This window comes from Podarcis cretensis (assembly GCF_951804945.1).
Source record: "Podarcis cretensis genome assembly, chromosome: 2".
NCBI lineage: Eukaryota > Metazoa > Chordata > Lepidosauria > Squamata > Lacertidae > Podarcis > Podarcis cretensis.
In genome coordinates, this window is record NC_137171.1 from 51,924,430 (window position 1) to 51,944,917 (window position 20,488).

Genomic DNA, 20,488 nt, shown 5'->3' on the forward strand with positions numbered 1-20,488 from the left:
ATCAAAGTATGCTGTTGAAAAGGAAAACTGCCTTCTTCCTGCTAGAAGGGCCCCATAGGCTCAGAATAGCTGTTTTATGGAAAAGAATGCAGCCATATATTGGGGCAGGCTCCCAAGTAAGCATTTCTGCCCTGGAAAGACCTACAAGCTGCTCCACCACAGTAGATCCTAGGATCTCGTCATAAATCAGATAAAACATCAGGATCACAGCTTTAGAGCATCTGTTGTACAATGGAATGGAATGCCTCTATTGAGGTGGAAGCAGCAAAAAGCCTGCTCTGGATAAATTCTACTGCTTTTAGATGGCAATGGGACAGGTTGCCTATGGGCAACTACAGTTGTGTGCACTGTAGTAGGATGCTGCCACACAAAGACTGAGCAAGGAAAGAGAATCGGCAGATAGGTCAAGCAAAGTTGCTTTATTGCTTGCATGGCACCTCTCCCCTAAAGCCCCAAGACATTTCACATCCCATTCAGGCTAGTGTAGAGTTCAGAGGTTCCTATAACCACAATCAAAATGCATTTATCTTAAAAGCCGGAGCATCTAATAATAGCTTGCAAATTCTTTTTCCAACAAACAATGCCAAGAAAAGGGCTTTTAAATTTCAGTAAGATGCCTCTATTGTGGAGTAGATGACAACTTCCTGGAGAGGAAGAAATGAGAGATTCCACATGGCTGCATACTTTACTGACAAAATCTCTGGGGAGTAATAGAGGAAAACATCCATCAGCTGTTTGCACAAATTTCAAGAGAGGGAACTCTGGACATTTGAAACCTAACAGTCCCCATCAGCTTTCTTTCTTTGTAGCTTGGTTCTAAGCATGGTTACTTGCTGTGACGATTCAGAACCGCCATGCAAGAAGCTGCTTCTCTTGTGCATGCAGAGGCTTACTTCTACCAATACGTTAACACTCTCCAGCTACAGAAGTGCTTCACAGTTGCTCAGTGCAACAGGAAGCTTCAATCTGTGACTTACAAAGGAGGAAAGTGGGATTGTTTACTTGCTGTGTTCCAAGGACATCGATAGCTTTTTCTTCACTATTCCTCATACCTGCTTCCCCTGTTGAACCATAAATGAGAAAAAGTGCCTTGAAGGAAGCAAATGTCATCCATTGCCTATTCCCCATAATTTTTACAAGATGACAGGAGTCATTTCACTCCACAGTGCCTCTGTTAAATCTTCCCCATATATTCCTCCCTGTTTGAAATTGCCTGAGTGCTGTTTCAGTAATTAAACTGCCTAATTCAGTAAATATCCCATGATTATGGTGGGGGGAGGTGCCCAGAATTATTATTATTAATTCAAACAATTGTTTTCTCCAGTACTTTCTGCCCAAGTGGGTTTCACTGTCTATTTTATGTTATTTTCTTTTGCTGGGTGGGGAGAGACTCCTCATGGCAAAGGTACTTACAGCTCAGCCCCCACCGCTACCTTAACCCTGCAGAGCAGCATCTTAATGAAGCTCTTCCCACTCAGCAGCTGTACCTTCGGCATCTACAAGGACCAGAGTGTTTCCCAGATCACTTAATTATCCCTGATTGGTTCCTACTGGTCAAAACACGGAAATATAGACAAAAGAGCCACTCTGTAACCAGCACAATAACCCATAAGCGGTGACAGTAAGTTGTGGCAATGAGTAACAACGTTCTTCCTCCTGCCCCCTCGCCCCCTCCACACACACCCTCAGAACGGCTGGAAATGGGGTTTAAGGGCGGTAGATTTTAATAATGTCTTTGATGACCCGTCGGCAGATTGGGCAGCAGGCATTGAGTTGTTTCTTCAGCTTAAGACCACAGGTGTTGCAGAGGCACATGTGTCCACAGGTGTAGATCACCACGTCCACCTCGTTGTCAAAGCAAACGGTGCACTCGCCATTCTTGCTGCTTGACGGCTCCGGAGGTGGGAACACGGGAGACACTGGAGGGCTCAGAGGTGAACTTGGAGCAGTCACTGCAAGGAATGAGGAACAGAGAAACCTCGAGTCAGAACCACTTCCCTTTAATCTGAGCCTCTTATGTCAGGCTGCAAAGAAAAATGGGGAACGCAAAGGGTTGCTTCCTTTAGACAAAAGTGCTATGAACAAAAAGGTTTGGGGGATGTTTTAAAACCAGCAACACTTTGACACAGAGAGGGAACAGCAGAACTCAAGAAATGTTTGCATATATACCCTTTGTGGGAAGTAAAACCTCTATCAAGCCTGTTTCCACATTCATAAAAACTACAGTTTCAAACAGTTGTCATTTAGGAGGTTTTTAAAGATCAAAGACATGCAGTATGACTTGCATGGGGTGCTGCTAGAGAGACTTTGTCTATCATGATTTGTCCCTGCTGTGGCTGTTGCAGGAACCACTTATCCATTCTGTTTCGCTGCCTGGCAGTCACGCTGGATGCAGCAACTTTCCAAATATGGTATTTGCAAGGGGTGGGGTACTTTCTTTAAAAGTCCATTTCTAAAGTGCATAGCAGAATATTCAGGTGAATTTTATATTAAAACTTATCACAGAAACAAGCTGGCTTCTTTAAAAATTATTTACAGTAACTGGTACAGCAGCTCTGCATTTAATGAATGGGATTTGGGGCTGTTCGTAGCTACATGGCGTTAATATTTGTATGGTTGGAGATTTAATAATGAATTCAATAAATAAAAGTACTAATAAAATGCTTTCAATCATATACTTTGTATTCTAAAGCTCCATTAATAGAATCCTATAGCATGAGCTTTGAACCAGCAAAGGATGTTTTACCAGCTCTTAATATTTCTGGAGCAGAGTAGCTCATGATGATAGATTAAGCAGTATTGGCTTTCATCCAGCTGTGGTTTAGTGGTTGTGAAGTCCATATTTCATTCATCAATAGGAACTTTAATCCTTGCAGGATTTCAGTAGCACCATGTGGAGTGACAGTTGAATTTTGGGTTGTTGTTTTTTAATACAAATGATTTTGTATTGCATTTCATGTTCTATCTACCCTGGTTCTGCAAAAACCACACGTTACAGCCATAGCATAGGACAGCTCTTCATACACAAGGTCATTTCTTGTTACAAATGTCACATGGGGACCATATGACCCCAACCAAAGGAGCCCCTTCTGGAGCAGTTCATGAAATCACTGTGGGAATAGACCAGGGCTGAGGAACGTGCGGCCCTCCTGATGTTGGACTCATGACCATTTCCATCATTCCCACCCATTGGCCATGCCTGCTGGGGCTGATGAGAATTGGCATCCACCAAGGATTCCCCACCTTTGAGATAGACAAACAATGGCTCTGTGGGAGCACTGGGGCAGCACCTTGCTCCCCTTCCCCTAGAACAGGCTGCCATGCAATGGTTTTCCTGTTCAGGTAAAGTGGTGCATCTACTCTTGGGAGCCAGCATGGTGTAGTGGTTAAGAGCAGTGGACTCATAATCTGGTGAACTGGGTTCGCTTCCCCGCACCTCCACATGCAGCCACTGGGTGACCTGGGACTAGTCACACTTATCTGAAGTATCTCAGCTTCACTCACCTCACGGAAGGGAAAAGGAGATTAAGGGGAGTGAAAGGCAGGATATCAAGTCCAAACTCCTCCTTTTATCATGCCATGGAGTTCTGGGTGCAACAGGTTTGTAAAGTAGCTTTAGTTTCTCTAGGCTTCACAGAATTGTAGAATTAGAAGGGACCATGAGCATCATTTAGTCCAACCCCCTGCAGTGCTGGAATATTTTGCCCTATGTGGGGCTCAAACGCACAACCCTGAGTTTAATAGTCCCATGCTCTACCAACTGAGCCATCTCTCAGGGAGGAAGATATAACAGATATTTCCTACAGACAGCAACAGGTGTCACCTCATTTGTTACACTCAGGGTTTCCATCTGCTTGCATTAAAGTCTAACACAACCCCAACAGCAGCTTTAGGAAATCTGGACGCTCCTCTGTCACAGGAAGAAAGAGGAAGTTCGGCACACACTGCGCAAGTTACGACATGCCTCATTCAGGCAAAGCAAGACTCAACTTGTAAGGTCTGGCTCATAAGTTTTGGGCAGGGTGAAATGTGTGTATTCAAACAACAAGAGTGCAGGAGGCACAAAGTGAAAGGGTCCCTTACCTAGGGATGACTCAGAAGCAGAAGAAGACCTGTTCACGCTGAAAGCCATATCTGAGTCACTGTCATATTGGGAGCCTCCAGGGGATCCTGAGGGAGAGACTGTCACAGGGCTGGACTGCACAGTGCCTGAAAATACAAAATAACAGGTTCCATCAGCTTGAGGGGTGGGGCAGGAATCTCTCAGGCATGCAGTGCGGAACTGAGTCTACCCTGGGACAACACCATCCATTTCATCTTCACAATAGACTTACTGTGTAATTGGGAACTTGGTATTTTGTAATACTTATTAGCAGATTGATTTGTTTAAAGAAAATGAGCTTCCTCTGGTTCCAAGCTTGCCTTAACTGCCTCGTTAAAGCTCACTCTATTCCCACCCAATTCAGATAGGGGCAAAAATCTGACTGGCAAGATCCAACCAGGAGGTTGAAGACCAGTGGTGGAGAATGTCTAGAACATGGGCCCATGAGGCTGTTTTGACTAAGCCACACCCACCTGCCCCTCCACCTGGCATCATACATGTGGGGTATGTGGTTTGGCCCACAGCAGGGTTTGCAGGCATTACCAGTCTGAAGAAAAGGAAAAGAGGGTCCTGTGAATTCCACTTACAAAGGACCTTGCAAGCAGGAAATTAGGATCCCAAGAAAGATGTGAAGTTACTAAAATACAGCCTACCCCCACCTAGCCAAAAGGGGGCAGCCAACTGAGAGTGATGCCTATGAAGTCAGGATAACTAAATGGAACTTCCCTGCTCGGAAGTGGTACATGTATCCAGACCAGAAGCTGAGAACAAAGTGAGAGTGGAATGTAGCCATAATCCTCATGCCCTGCTTGGCTGCTTTTTGGCAAGAGAATGCTGGAGCAGAGGAATCTTGGGGCTGATTGTGCAAGGCAATTCTGATGTTCTGAATTATGGAACTACAATCAGCCCTGTTTCAAAGCAATGCTAGTTTTCAGCCAGAAATATAAAACTCAAATAGTGATCAGACCTCTATATTGGCAAAACGGCCCATAAACTGGTATGTGACCCAAAAGGGGCCTGGTGGTGGTACAAGAGGGCAGTCTGCATCTTTGCAACTGTGCTAGGGCCACTGAAGCTGCTTACAGCACTGGCGTAACATTGATCAATACACCAGGGCCTACCTAAGTGTTCTAGTCAGATGTGATCGAGATCCCTCTCTGCTCCATCGCATGGATCACATAGGCTTGTAGAAACAGTATACAGTGGTACATCTAGTTACGAACTTAATTCGTTCCGCAGGTCCGTTCTTAACCTGAAACTGTTCTTAACTAGAGGCGTGCTTTCGCTAATGGGGCCTCTTGCTGCCGCTGGCACACAATTTCCATTTTCATCCTGGGGCAAAGTTCTCAACTCAAGGTAACTCTTGCAGGTTAGCGGAGTTTGTAACCTGAAGCGTTTGTAACCTGAGGTGTTTGTAACTCGAGGTACCACTGTAGAATAGTATGCACATTTACTAGCTATATGAAAAAGTACATATAAGTTGCCAGACAAGCGGCAGAGACATCTGGTTTTGACCATCTCCCCAAATATAAGATCATGCTTCAGCAATGCCAATGCAAGGCACAGCTGGTGGCAACAAGGGTTTAGTTGGCCTATAAAAATGCCACAGAGAGAGGCAACAGCCCACTGAAGCCAGGGAGAATGTAATGCCGCTCCAAAGCTGTAAAGAAATCTCAGCGTTGCACTACACTACACCCATATTTTTGAGCTGCACTTACCTAATATTTTGAGTTGATTGATTACACCATGGATCGTGAAAAATACCCACAGTGACTGCGAGGTATCAACGCACATCAGCATCCCACGGTTGATCCCGTTTATTCCATGGTGCACTTCTCCATTTGGCAAGACCACAAAGCTGAGGATGTCCCCATTGTTGAGGACTGGGAAACCTCGGCAAACCACCCAGTATTCCTTGCGATCCAGAAGGAAGTCTGGATCCGCTGGGAGCTCATTTGTTCGTAAAGTACCAGGATCACAAGAAGTGATGCCAAACGTGAGGGCTCCATAGTACGGCAGCCCCAGGTGTCCAACTTCCACAAAGAGGCTTTCGCCAATGTGCAAAGGCCGGTCGGAAAACACCAAAGTCCTATTGCTCTCTTGCCAGTTGGTGCAGGCAGACATGCGGTCCTGAGAAAAGTTAATGTCAGGCCCACGAATAGGGTGGAAACGCAGGTCTGTATCGAGAAAGGCAGGCACCACTTGGGCAAGCTGCCGCCTGCTTGGACAGCAAGGGATGGTGTGATTATCTGTCGGCAGCGCAGGCATACGGCTCAAGTTCAGATTAGCAATTTTGGCCACCACCTGGTTGTTCTCCAGTTCGTTGTTGTTGAAGTTGGCTGAGTCGTGGCTGCTCTGTGGAAGGCAAGTGCTGAGTCGTGCGTTGCTGAGACGGGTGGAGGTCATCGTCTCAGCAAACATGCTGTCTGTGGGGCAATGACAAGGAAAAGCTGTATTAGAGGCAAGCTGAAAATGGCAGCCTACCCTGGCTTGATCGTTGCTTTTTGGCCACTCCTTCATCATACTTAAAACATCAAATATGATACTTCTCCTAGTCCAATTGTGTTTCCAATTAAAGTGGGCAAAAGGAACATAAAGAAAAATATCTGTAAACACAGAATTTTCAAGGCAGTTAGGAATTCTTCCGTCAAACAAAGCTCCACCAGTATTTGCTATTCTACGGGAGCACTGTCCAATGGAACACCATACTACAAGCGGGTTGCCCGATGCAGGGGCCTCTATTCCTTTCAGACTTGTATTTGGTGCTCACAAAAAGAGACCTGTTTCTGTTCACTGCCTCACTCAATTGCAGAAAAGCAGATTCTGCAAACTACACTACCTACTTGAGAGAATAAATATTCCTTCCTCGTCTCATCTCTCTCATACCTCCGCACCCCCACCCCGTCCTTGCCAATTTAATTCATGTAAGAGAGACTGGAAAGAGAATGCATTTAATCACTTTAGACCATTAATAATAAATTGTGTGTAATGTACTTGCATGCTAAAATAGCAGTAGTGACCTTTAAAAAAATGTTTCAAAGCACACTACAGACTATTTGTTACTGACAGGCTACGTGAACAAGCGACAAACTCTCTCCCAGCACAACATCCCATCTGATAGCGCCCAATGTAAACAAAAAAACCAAAAAAACCGACAAACATTTCTAGCCCCAAAGCATAAAACTAGAAACACATCACTCCATATGAACCATTCCCCTGTATAGTTATTGAGAGTTGATAATGAGAAAAAGAATGCGTATGAGGAAAGCAAAGGGCAAGATACTTCGGCAAATTTTGATTTAGGACATTCAGATTTCTAAAAGGAAGAATCATCCTAAGATTATTTTCCCAAAGTCTTAGATCTATAATCTGGGGGCCACTACCTGGATGGTAATTCATGCTGAAATCATGGCATGACTTGTGGATGGGAGCTTAAGGCTGCAGTACTGTGCGTGCTTACTTAGGAATAAAACACACTGAATTAAGTGGGATTTACTTCTGGGGAAACGTACACAGGTTTACACTGTTAAACTTGATTTTAAGTTACACATAACTCTGCTGCATTTGCATGCATTTTAGCCTCCTTAAAAGTGGAAATGTATTGAAAATTTATCTGAAGGGCTTAAAGTTGACTATCAATGCAATATATGGAAAAATCAAACGTATAAAACAGCTTTCAATTTTGATTAGCCACATAGCTTTTCTTGACAGAAGGAATCTGGGAGGGGGTGTTAAAGTAAAGCCTGTCTTCCTCCTCAGGATCCCAAGTAGCCAGTTCAATATTTCAAAGGAGTGGCTTTTTCTAAGTGCTTAAGTCATAAAAGCTTCACATCTACAATGTTAAGAGTTGATATAATGAATTTGTACATAGTGCATCCTGCTTTGTGAAGCATCTACAGTTCTATATTTGGGACACACTCTGTACCCGTCTTCCAGCCACTCCCCAATTACTGACGCTACAAAAGTGATCCAACTTGGCCCTCACTTTCTCTTACATTTCTACCTGTAAAATGGTAATAATAGTGAACTGTAAAATGGTAATAATAGTGATCTATTTCATATGGATGCTCTGAAGGGAAAGAGGCGGCCAAGCACTTTTGAAGGCTCTGATCAAAATTCAGCAAGAGTTAAGTGCTGTTATGCTCATTTATTTTAATGGGCTTTTGGCACACAGTCCAAATTAATTGACTGTGGCCGACAAGAGCTATAGCACATTGTAAACTATAGTTCTACAGACTACAGGGGGAGAGAGAAATGGCCTGGTTTCTACCTGCTGCCTCCACTGACAAGCTAGCCATTGTATAATTCACTTCATAGGAGCTGTGCCCCTTCAACTCTACCCAGGATCATAATGCAGGATCTCACACACCACAGACCATAGCTTTCTGACAAGGCTTAGTAGGGCACAGTGAAAATGTAAAGACAATTTTCAGAATCACGCTAGGTCTTGGTAAGGCATAAATACCCACAAGGCACAGAATAAATTTCAATAGCCTTTTGGCAAGGCACTTAACTATTCCTAGGTGATTGTTTAATTTTAAGCTGGAAAAGTGTCCCTTGTTTTGGGTGCAGAAGGACATGGAAAGGGGGCTTAAGAATTTGGGGAGGTGGGGAGAGGTTGTGGTCGTGGTTTTCAAAATTTTAAGCACCCCAATTTAAACCGTGCCTACTTAAGTATGATTTGAACTATTTTAAATTAATGCATTTATTATGTCATTATTGCTGAAGCTATGTTATCTTTAACAATCATGTCAACAATTAAGATGACAGGAATGCCAAATCTGTCCTTTGAAGTCAACTGTAGAGCTGGAGATATGTACGGTAAACCAATACCAGAAAGGGGGGAGGGGGTTGTGACAGCTTTATTCAGATAACCCCGGAGTACACCAGACACATGTATTAGTGCTCATGTTCTGAGAACACTGGAAGCAGCAGATTACATCACAGGCAGCATCCAAGATCCCTAGTGCTTTGTAAACACATACTATCAGGCTTGTCTATAAGGACAAAAATAAGTCCACAATCATGGCTCATTGAGCTGTACTTCTAGGTACGCCAACTGAAGCCAAGCTATCACCTGAACTCTACAGGACAAGGTGATAAATCAAGAGCGATGAATCTCTTGCCTGGAGGGAATAGATTCAAGAAGAGGAAAAACCCAATGCTTTGGAAAAGCTTCCAAACTCTTGGAAAGAGAATTACGACATTGCTGCCCTCGCTGGAGTCCTCTGATAAGCAGAGAAGCTGGCGTTTCTCTTGTGTCAAGGTGCTGTGCTTTCTAAAAAACCCTGATAGGGCAGGAATGCCACATGAGAGGCTCTAAGTGGCCGTCACAGGAGATAATGGTTATAAAGCCTGAGCTGGAGAGGGAGGATGAGTCATGGCACTGCATGGTACACACAGCTGGCAATTTGTGGAGCCAATGCAAGGGGAAGAGGCCTCATGTCATTGGATTGTTCTCCTTGGTTGTGGGGCTCACAGATCCAAAAGTTAAAAGCTATCTCACACCAAGGGCACCAGTGCAACAAACACACCTGCAGTTTTATCAAGCGAGCTTATGTAATAGGAACAGGCTACCAATATAAATACTATGGACAGTTTCTGGCATTGGTTTTAAATTTCTGAAGTGTTGGCGTATTAATTTAGGCAACTGTAATTGGAGAAAAAATATCTGTTGCCAGCTTATCTGCCCCATGGTGCAATCCAATTTAACCACGATGGAGCAGGACGTCCGCCTGAAGATTTCACATTTTCACCATTGCTTATTTCATTTATTTATTCCATTTACATTCCACCTTTCCTCCAAGAGCTCATGGTGGCACACCTGGTTCTGTCCTTCTCAGTTATTACCCTCACAGCAAGCCTGTGAGGTAGGCTTGGCAGAGAGACTGTGAGCTTCATACCTAGGTAGGGATTTGAACCCGAGTCCCAGTAACAGTGACTGGATGAAAATGAAAATGCAAGCTTAGTATCCGGGCTTTACACTTTACAACATAAGCACCGCTACCAACCTCACACAGCTTGTTCTGAGAGAAGAGAGACATGACAAAAGGGTCTATACAGAAGGAGATTTTTTTTAACAGACCATATACACCTACCTAGTATTTGCACTTCATGTGTGATTCCATAGACATCTATCAGTGCCCAGAGAGGCCCGGAGACTTTGACGCCACAGTGAAACAGAATTGGCTCTTCATCATTAACGCTATAGAAAACTCTCCCATGGCGGTCGACCCAGAATGCCAAGATGTTGTCTCTTAGTGCAAACCTCTCTGGCAGGGCTTTGGCCCAGAAGCCTGGCCGTGTCACCAGGTCTGGGCAGGCGTATTTTGGTATATCGTCTGCGCTCATCTGCGATGGATCGTGAGTGGTGAAGCCAAAGCGCAGCGCCCCGCTCCACCCATGGTGCACAGACACCAGCTTGAGACGCACTTTCTCGTAGAGGTGGATGGGCCGGTTGGTGAAAGTGACGCCGTTGCAGAAACTGTTCCTCCGAGTGGCTTTGCGGGAATGGGCATCCAGGCGTATGTTTTTTCCTTTGGCCTGGAAATGGAATCGCGGAGGTTCAGCAATGGTGAGGACAGACCGCCTCTCATGGCTACTGTTAGGCAGAGTGTAATAAGGCCTGTGGGATACAGAGCGAGCCTGTTGACTGGTGTCTGCAAATAATAATTAAAAAAAACAGGAAGAAGAGGCATTGTTAGGAATTTGCTAATTTAGGTTGCAATGCTAAGAAAACTGCTCCCCTCCCCCCGCCCCAGCTACTGATATGTGCAGATTCTAGGCTAGATTTTAACAGACTAATCAGATACAAACACACTCCTTATTTGGACAAAGTTCCTCTGCTCCCTGTTCTTGTAATCCTAGTAAGAATGACATTTTTCCAGTGGAGAAAAATTCTGTCTCTCAGCCAGTGTTCAGCTGGAACCAGTTTTTAAATGAATACATTGCTAGATACAACTGACACCTCAACAGATACACAAACAAAAAAAACCTTAGCACACTAGGTTGAGGTGGGGAGATCCAAACTGCAGTAGTCACACTGCTACTGTTTGAGGCCAAAAGAGGAACTGACTAGACAATTTCACTGCTGACATAAACAGATTTGCTCAACAACTGCTTCTACAATCTAAAACATGGGTAGGCAAACTAAGGTCCGGGAGCCAGAACCGGCCCAATCGCCTTCTAAATCCGGCCCATGGACGGTCTGGGAATCAGCCTGTTTTTACATGATAGATTGTGTCCTTTTATTTAAAATGCATCTCTGAGTTATTTGTGGGGCGTAGGAATTCATTCATTATTATTATTTTCAAAATATAGTCCAGCCCCCCACAAGGTCTGTGAGACAGTGGGCTGGCCCCTCCTGAAAAAGTTTGCTGACCCCTGATCTAAAACTTGGGGCAATTGTTAAGTAGGCATCCCAGAAGACAGAGAAAGCAGCCAGTCTGGAGCCCTGTACCCCAGGCAGCCTATGTGTGCTACGTGAGAGCAGAGATGAAGATTGACATAAAGAGAAGCTGCCAATATGTGGTAATATTACTTGCTGCTACCCTTCTGCCTCTTCTTGGTCCCCAGTGCATGTCCTGTTGAAAGTGACTTGAAGCAACAGTGCCCTCCTCTACCCATGAACTCTGAAGCAGACAGGTAGATTGTATGTTTGGAACAATGACCGCATATCAACAAAAGGAGGTGGCAGATTTATCTTAGTGGCACTGAACACCTCCAAGATGACCTGCCCATCATTTAAAAAGAGAAAGTCAGTCACCAAGTTAGTAACTAATCTGCAAGCAACTGTTGGACCACCCCAGGCAACCAAGCATTTAACCATCCCTAAAAGGCCCCTGGTTCTGAGCTCTAAGTGCTATCTTTGGCCTGCTTAGTATCCACAACATGCTTTGTAGCTCTAAGAACTAGCTTTCAATTGTATGTTGCTTCAAATGTTAGCTGCTGATGGCTTAAATTCTGAAAATCCATTTGGGGCATCATAATTGTGTTTTAGCATAAACAGCATGCATTTTCCCTTATCCAATCTTTATTACACTGAACTACAAGATAAAATAGGGCCATCAGAAACCCCCAAAGCTAAATGAAGCAGCCCTAGGGTGGAGGTGGGGGAAATTGGCTCCTAATGAAACTGTTTTTGTAAGTCTGTCCTATGACTTCCCCTCATGGCAGGAACAGTGTCATGGCAAATATTCAGTAATCATTTCCCTTATTTTTAATGAACGACACACACACAAAATAGCTCAGTGAGACAAGATTAAGGCTCCCACCCTAATAAACCCCAAACACAAAAGTCAAAACAGTTTTATTGTAATTACAAGTAGCCACATGCCGAAATATTAACATAGCTGGAAAACAAAACTGCACTAAGGTCCTGCTTGGCACTTTACACTTGGGAGGAATAGGGATTTGTTTAAATATATTTTAAAATACCTTCACAGCAGGAGCTTCAATATTTTTGAATTGATACTGTGCAAGTGACAATTGTTTCAAATAATGGCAACACCTCTCCTTAAAAACAAACAACACATTCCTAACATTTGTGACTTACTTCTTTTACTTAACAGTAATTAAAATGCATACCAAAAAGTATTAGCTGACCTCAGCAGCCACACACTAAACAGCCCAGAAGAACTCTACTTCAGAATTGATTCCTGCGAATTCTCTCCCATTATTTCCCTCCCAACACCCAGACAGGCTCTTTTGATTGCATAAAAGTGAATTCAGAAAAAGCCCAGTCAGGTGTTGCACTCCTAAGCCACGTTCACACCATACATTTAAAGCATGATACCACTTTAAACAGTCATGGCTTCCTCCAAATAATCCTGGGAATTCACAGAGCTGCCATTTTCCAGAATGGTTAAACAATCAATCCCTCTTCACATGAACTCTAGGAAATGTAGCTCTCTGTGGGGAAGAGGGGTCTCCTAACAAACTACAGCTCCCAGAACTCTTGGGGAGCCAAGGCTGTTTGAAGTGTATCATAGTGCTTTAAATGTGTGGTATGAATGCAGCCTAATAGCTGCAGATTCTGAAAGCATTTAACAGGGTCTCTCAGTCTCTACAGACCTTTCTATGGAAGCAGCTCAAGAATGCAATCCAACCCATTCCAGCCTGCAAATACACCCCACTGTGTTAAGTGGTGTTTATGTACAAGTAAACATGCACAGGACAGGGCAGCAAGACAGGCATCCTGTCAGTTTTGGTGAGATTTTTTTTTACCTCCCCCTTAGGACTGCCTGACCAGAAAAAAACAGACTGCCCTGCTTTTTATCTGCAGAAATCAGCACATGGAGGTTTTTATGGTATGGAGCTAAGCATTCTCACCTCCCAGTGTCTGCAGTACAAGCTTGCAAAGGGTTTAGAAAACGTGCCTGTATAACAATAATGATAAAGGAACAAAGCTGGCAACAATACCTCTTGAATGATATCTTTAGCAGGCCAAATCCTTAGCAGCAGCAGTGCCTCTCAGGAGGTTATACAAGCCTGTTTGTAATGTAAACATCCTGCCAAAGGATGACAGATATGTTTTAAGAAAAATTTTCCAAAAGGAGAGAACCAAGATGACTAGCAAATCTAAATAAATAACTGGGAGGGAAGTACTTGCACTTCCCAAGTGAACCACATGGGCCACGAACCACTCTCTGGTGCAAGAGATTCAGCTGGAAGAACTGAGAGACTAGCAACTCGCTGAAGGTGAAAATATAGTGTTTCTGGCCAGAGAGTCCTGGGAGCATCACTTCTGTTACAGTAACACCTAAGTACGTGGCAGCCATGAAGAGGTGGGAAACATACGGCGTTTCAGGAGTTACATGGAAGAGCACATGCAAACAAGTTTATCTTTATATGAGAGCTAGAAACAGAAACTGAACTCTTTAAGATATTTCTTTTCATTACACTTATCTTAAGAATGGAGAGATACGGGAAAGAATGGAGAGGCACATAATAGTGGTACACATAATGAATAGCGAGTTATAGATAGGCCCAATGGGGTAAACGTTCTCAGGCATTCAGGGCAGCGTTGTTTACACCAATAGCGGAAGCTTTATCGCCACCTTCAATAAGAGCATGATAAGGCCAGAGAACAGAATCAAAGACCGCCAGGCACAAATGCATTAAGGCCTGTGACACATACACTTATGTGATTAAGCGGCAAACTGCTCCCACTTATCACTATTGGCCTATACACTACACTGTACAACTTGCCTTGTGAACGGGAAAACTCTCCATCTACTTATATTCAGTACAATAGCGCAGTTTCTGCACAATCTGATCTAGATATATTGGCACTGACTGCCAAGAAAACCATTCTTAGTATCTGCTTATTGAGTTTTTAATGGGTGTCCCTTCCTCTAAAATAGTCATTGTTTGATTCATCTTAGTTGACTAAGTATATAGATGGCAACGGCCACAGTCAGAGCATAACTCAACTGCCTTGTCCAGGAATGGCTGCCATAAGGAGTGGTGGAGAGAGGAATATTTCAATAAATACAGCAAACCCACAACGTATGTGCATTTAACTTTTGCACATTCAGCTTTACGTGCGGACAAAATAAATAAATAAAAATTAAAAGGGTGGAGAAAGGGTGTGAGGTTCTGGGGGAAATGACTTTGGCAATCCCACTTACTATTGAGCTCAATAGATTTTGACTATGCATAATTTGGCTTTAGGCAAAATCCACCGGAACATAACCCCTGCATAAGCTGCCTGCTTACTGTACATCCTGTTGTACAGCAACATACTGTTTCACTATCTTCAAACACATTCTTCAGCACACCTTCACATAGTTTATGATCTTAAGGTATAAAAAGTGTGTGTGTGTGTGTGTGTGTGTGTGTGTACATATACACACGCACATAGACACACAGGCATCTACATTTTGTATAATGCCTATCCCATTCCTTGAATGTACAAGCAGAGAAGAATATCAAGCCAAGAAATTAGATAGATAGATAGATAGATAGAGAGAGAGAGAGAGAGAGAGAGATAGATAGATAGATAGATAGATAGATAGATGAAAGGAATTTTATTATGCATTGGATAAATCCAGAGAATTTTAAGAGGTCGATGAGTAATGTCAAAAGATGGAAAAGCAGTTGTATAGCCAAAATGCTACCATCATTCCAAGCTGATGAACAGGAAGTTTAGGCCAGGGGTTATTTAAAAAACAAAACAAACAGGAAAGCATGTTGCGATTATACAATAGGGAATTATCCTGAAGGAAATGAATGGGTCATGTTATCCTTTACTAGAACGGACACCTGTCAGTTACCCTTTTAAAACATACAGTACTTTTTCTTTAGCGGGATTGGGACAGTGAAAGAGCACTGTAAATATAGTTGCCCTATAGCAAGCATCATTTTTGACAAGATATTTTGCAAGCGTAAAACCAGCATCTTCCACAAGAGATGCAGAGGAAAGAGTGGCAAAAGCATTTTCCATGCACCAGACATCAACCTAGTCTGACAACACATTCTCATTCCAGTGGGTGCCTCATTCTCTACCATTCTGAAGTCCACAGCAAAGGATAGCTTCAATTGGTACATAAGTAATCATATCCTATTTCCAGATACTTCTGATCATGAAAGTGTTTTGGACAGTGTATGGGGAAATATCTATAGCATTTCAATACCAGCCTTGTCAATCTGTGAGTGGTGGACCAATGGCATACATGTACACCCCAAAATGACTGTGGTAAAATATTGTCATAAATTGCCATATGATAAGTGAGCATGTTATTCGCTGTAACTCCCTCAACTATTTTACGTTGATTGGTCAGTCTGTGGTGCAGCTGATAGAAATAGAGAATGTGAGATTGAAGAAGCAGCTCGTGGGAACTGAAATGAGAATATGGACTATTCAAAATGAAATACGAGATGTCTCAGCTCACATAATCTCACCATCCTGAGGTTTGAGAAAGTGGTGGCAGTGGTAGCTGTATTGGTAACCAGCAACACATCTGTTGCAGTGATTATATTTTTAGCTTTTTAAAGACTAGTTTGCAAACAATCCAAATCATTCCCCACTGATACTTCAGCCCCTCACACAGTTTAAATCACACTTATTTATATATCTTTTAATTAAATTTAGTGATTTAATCCAGACACATGAGGATTTGGAGAAACCTGACTGGAATGGAATTGGGGCCCACAGTGTATCCCTCACTGCTAGTTTTAGAAAAGCTCTTAACTGCCAATCTCATGGGGATTTCAGTTGATTTAAAAAAAAACAACTATAATACATCCTTAAATCATGGGTTTGGTATTCTTTTCAACATGCATTTTTTTAAATAAAAAAACCCCAACACCTGTTATTTCTGGTATTGTTTGGCTTTGTAAATGGAAGGCCACACAAACCCTTTTCTTTAATGTACATTGTATTAACCTCACTGAAGCCTTTAAAATTCCATTTTAGAACAAAACTCTTATTGTGAACAATACTTAAACCAACAAAGATTCCCCAAGACACACACAAACACATTACAGTTTGCATCATCTTGTACAAAGCATTATATATTCTGTGTCTTTCTTCTCAGCCACACGTATCAGCATTACAACCACACAATGTTCATCTCTTGAACACTCCGGCGGCTTAAATTATTTGGTGTCTCTGCAGAGTAATGGCAATGATCCAAACTGGAGGAAATGCTGAAATTAAAAGACATGTTTATACAGGACACACTTCTCCTAAAATGTGCACTGGAAGAACAAAAGACTATTTGGCTTCAATGACTCATATGGCTGAAAAGACCAGAAGATAACCTAGCCCAGTGACTTACATCAAGGCAGTACTGCTACCTAACAACTCATCTTGAATTGACCTACATAATGCAGACTATAACATCTCACAAGCCGAGGGCAGCAGAGAGAACCGCTCAAAATGCCCACAGAACAGATAGTACCAGACAATAAAAGAACCACAAACTACAGGAAAATGTGGTGGTGGTGGTTTTCATTACCACTATCTGAGACAAACAGACTTTTAATCTAGGAGAAAACTTCCCAAATTCAAATATGACATTATGTGAGGCCTAAGCCAAGAAGAAAACCATCCACAGACTCTTCCCAAAAGTCATTTTAAACAGGGACACTACACCCAACCTCTTTCAAGATGTAGGAGGACTTGGTACCTCCAAAGAAATGGGGGTGGGGGAGAACCCAACTATATTGAATGTAGAAAATATTTTTTCTCTCGCCACAATGAGTCCACAAGAATAGAGGCACCAGATTAAACAATCTTAAAACACAATTAAAAATCAAACCATGCTTTTTTTAAAGTTATAGCTTTGTCCAAGGCCACAGTAATACTTTCCCTAAGCCAACAAAGCCATAACCTAAATCCTAATCAGCTAATGGCCACTTAAAGCCCTGAGGCAGGCCACCTGGTTTCATTTGCACAGATGGAAAGCAGGAGCAATTGTACTAAAATCTCTAAAGGACATGAGACAAGTACGCCAGAGAGCCATAGCAACAGGTCTCAGAGCTTGCTCTCACAAATCAATTATTGCTTAATGCTTTTTCATTCAACTTTGTCCTCCCCTGGGCATTTAAAAATTGTGTTTCAAGAGGAAACCCATAGTCCCTTTGTGAATATGCTGTGAAGGTTTTAATAAAGTCAGAATATATGAGAGTGAGAAGTTTTAATGAGTAAGGTTATCATTACAGAGCCATTCTGAAAAACAGTGTTGTCAACAGTATCTCCTGCAATGGTCCCCTCTTCCCTGTGACACAAACATCACCACATTAGTATTTTGTCCCATGCACGATACCTTTGAAGTGCAGGTGAGAGTTTTTGGCCAATCTAAACAAGAAGAATTGAGAACTGAAGGCTCCCACTTTTGGTAGCAAGCAACTGCTCTAGTTTAAACTCAGAAACGCAAACCTGTGAAGATAAGTCCTTAATGATTTATTATCAGAAACACAGAAAGGTAAAACAAAAACAAACAAAAACCCTCTTAACATTGGAGACAGTGTTAGGGCAAACAGTATATGTGTAGATAAGCACTACTTAAAATGTGTTACAAAGCTGCTCCTAATTGTTCATTCTTATCCCACAACAAAGATGCAACTGTGGAAAAGGGCAATGTAGCAAAATTCCAGACACAGGAAATGCTATGCTATGATTATTCAGAGCAAAATAAGTTAGTAGCTCACAGCTTGGAGCAGCACATCCCTTGCCTCTGAAAGCACAGCCCTTTTATAGGATGAAACCCAAGATACCTGATGACGAATCAGAATTTGTCCCAACTCTGGGTTGCTGGAATCTAGCAGACATCAAAACAATGGAGGACTAAAGATAAAGGGGAACGAATTGGGTTGTTGAAAAGATGGCGTTCAAGGCATTTAAGATGGGCCTAAAGGGAATGATACATTATTGCAAGAAAAATCTTTATTCCTTCTCCTATTGTGTTCAGGGAGATGTTTTAGACGCTGCACTTCAGCCCTGTCTAGTCACAATACATCAGTAGGTGTACATGTCCCAGTTGCGAAGACGCAAAGAAAAGGAAGAGATCTTGATATTGGATGCATTACAAAAGCTTCAGCTTTCACACTTTTAAAAGGCCAGTTTTTAGCCCATAGCTATGAAGACAGACTTCCAAGTGTGGAGCTTGTATGCTCTAAATATTCAGAGAGAATGAACACACAAACTTAGCTGAAACTTTTTCTAAGGTGGAATAATAGTTCCTTAAATCATCCAAATTTAAAAATGTCATTAAAAATGCAGAACAACAACAAATATGTTTTACTTACTTAATTCTTATCTGGGAAACAAGGGATAGAACCTGTCATTATTTTATGTACACTCAACTGTATGGATGTTACTGAAACCAGGGGGGGGGGGGGGAGAGAGAGAGAGAGAGAGAGAGAGAGAGAGAGAGAGAGAGACCGAGACCTTTCAATGAATGCATCCTATAAGTAACCATTTTATTTTGAGATCCTATTGTTCAAATGATGTGAATCCATTGTGAGAGCTGGGTGGTGGCTGAATTTTTGACTGACCTCCTCCCTATCTAGAAAGCTCTAAAACACTTCAAAAGGACTTCTGAATAGGAAATAGACTAGGCAGTGTTAGAACAGCCACAAATTCAAATGCAAGCATTTCCTCTGTGTGTGCTGCTGCTGCTTCTAAAAGAGAGAGACTTCAACTGTCCAATACAGCAAACAGGGAACAGTTTTGTTTTTGCATTTTGAACCCTGATCTATACAGTATTGCAATATGTGAAATGTATGGTTTAGTTGTTTTGAGGGGGCAAGGGATGTCTTTAATCAGACAAGCCACTGTATTTTACTCATAGCCAACTGTCTGGAAGGAAGGATCCCTAGAAGAAAAAGCATAGTTTCATTACCAAATGAGTATGAACTACCATACATTCCCAGAGAAAGTGAATTCCATAGAATCTAGGCCAAGGAATGAAGTGGGGGGGGGGGGGTAAGGAAATGAAACTTTACAAACAGCATAAAGTTCACAGAAACTGCACCAAAATTCCTATTACACACAATCTTTCTGCTATTCCCATCCTACAACAACTCGTTATTGTCACTTGAAAACATGTAATTAGGACTAATATTGTTACTAAATCATTATCAATCTGGCATGGAAAGACAAAGGAGCCCATTTCCTTCTTGTAGATTCATCTCACAACTACTTTAGAATAGCTGAAACAGTAAACTGTGTTGTTTCCAGAGAAAATTTCATGACTTTAGCTTGTGACTTGATCCCCACCCCCACCCCGAAAAGCAACTTAATCATCTATCCCATGACATATCCTTAGTGCAATGGATCTTTGAGCAGGGCAGTTTCTCTAAAAATAAAATGACTACATTCTCTGAAATGCGAGTGCTTCTACAAAGCCAGAGTTCAGCCACATCATTAAAAAGCTGCACACAATAGAACTGTTACCTTGAAAGGGAAAATAACCGCAAGGCTATGTCATCCTGGTTAACTGAGCATCCTTTAGCCATGATAATGTCACAAGACAAACCACAAAAAAGAATGAAAAGCCGATTCATTGAGCTAGTCTCAAAGGCCCCTCATGTTTGCTAACAAAAATTCATAATGAGGCAAGCCTTCTTTCAACAATGAGTGATAAAAATTCTCACTAAATTAGAGGCAATGGTAGAGATAAAATATTCCATGATAATCATTTCTGCTCCCCACCCACATTGAGTAATGCAGATTATTTATAATAAAATGAGTATTTTCAGATGTCTAAGATACAGTCTTGGCAGTGCCCATTCTCAAGGGCTTACATAGGGCTGTTTCAGGCATAATGCTATACCAGAGTTTACTGCTACATGCAGCTGCAATGAGATTTCATAATTTCTGTTTTAAAATTAAATAGAATAATTTCTGTATTTAACCATGAATTATAATTAATTTAA

General features: G+C 42.2%; 1 protein-coding gene across 2 annotated transcripts in view; it reads right to left on the bottom strand.

The window, feature by feature from the left end:
- Nucleotides 1-1,701: 1,701 nt before the first annotated feature.
- The window catches only part of NEURL1B (neuralized E3 ubiquitin protein ligase 1B), a 190,540-nt gene continuing 171,753 nt past the window's right edge, over nucleotides 1,702-20,488 (bottom strand). For both annotated transcript variants that reach the window (XM_079964835.1, XM_079964836.1), the window contains exons 2-5: nucleotides 10,201-10,761; nucleotides 5,821-6,528; nucleotides 4,084-4,209; nucleotides 1,702-1,952 (exon numbers count right to left, since the gene is read on the bottom strand). In XM_079964835.1, coding sequence (XP_079820961.1) covers nucleotides 1,708-1,952; nucleotides 4,084-4,209; nucleotides 5,821-6,528; nucleotides 10,201-10,761 — 1,640 coding nt within the window. In that variant the 3' untranslated portion in view covers nucleotides 1,702-1,707. The remainder of the gene's footprint in view (nucleotides 1,953-4,083; nucleotides 4,210-5,820; nucleotides 6,529-10,200; nucleotides 10,762-20,488) is intronic.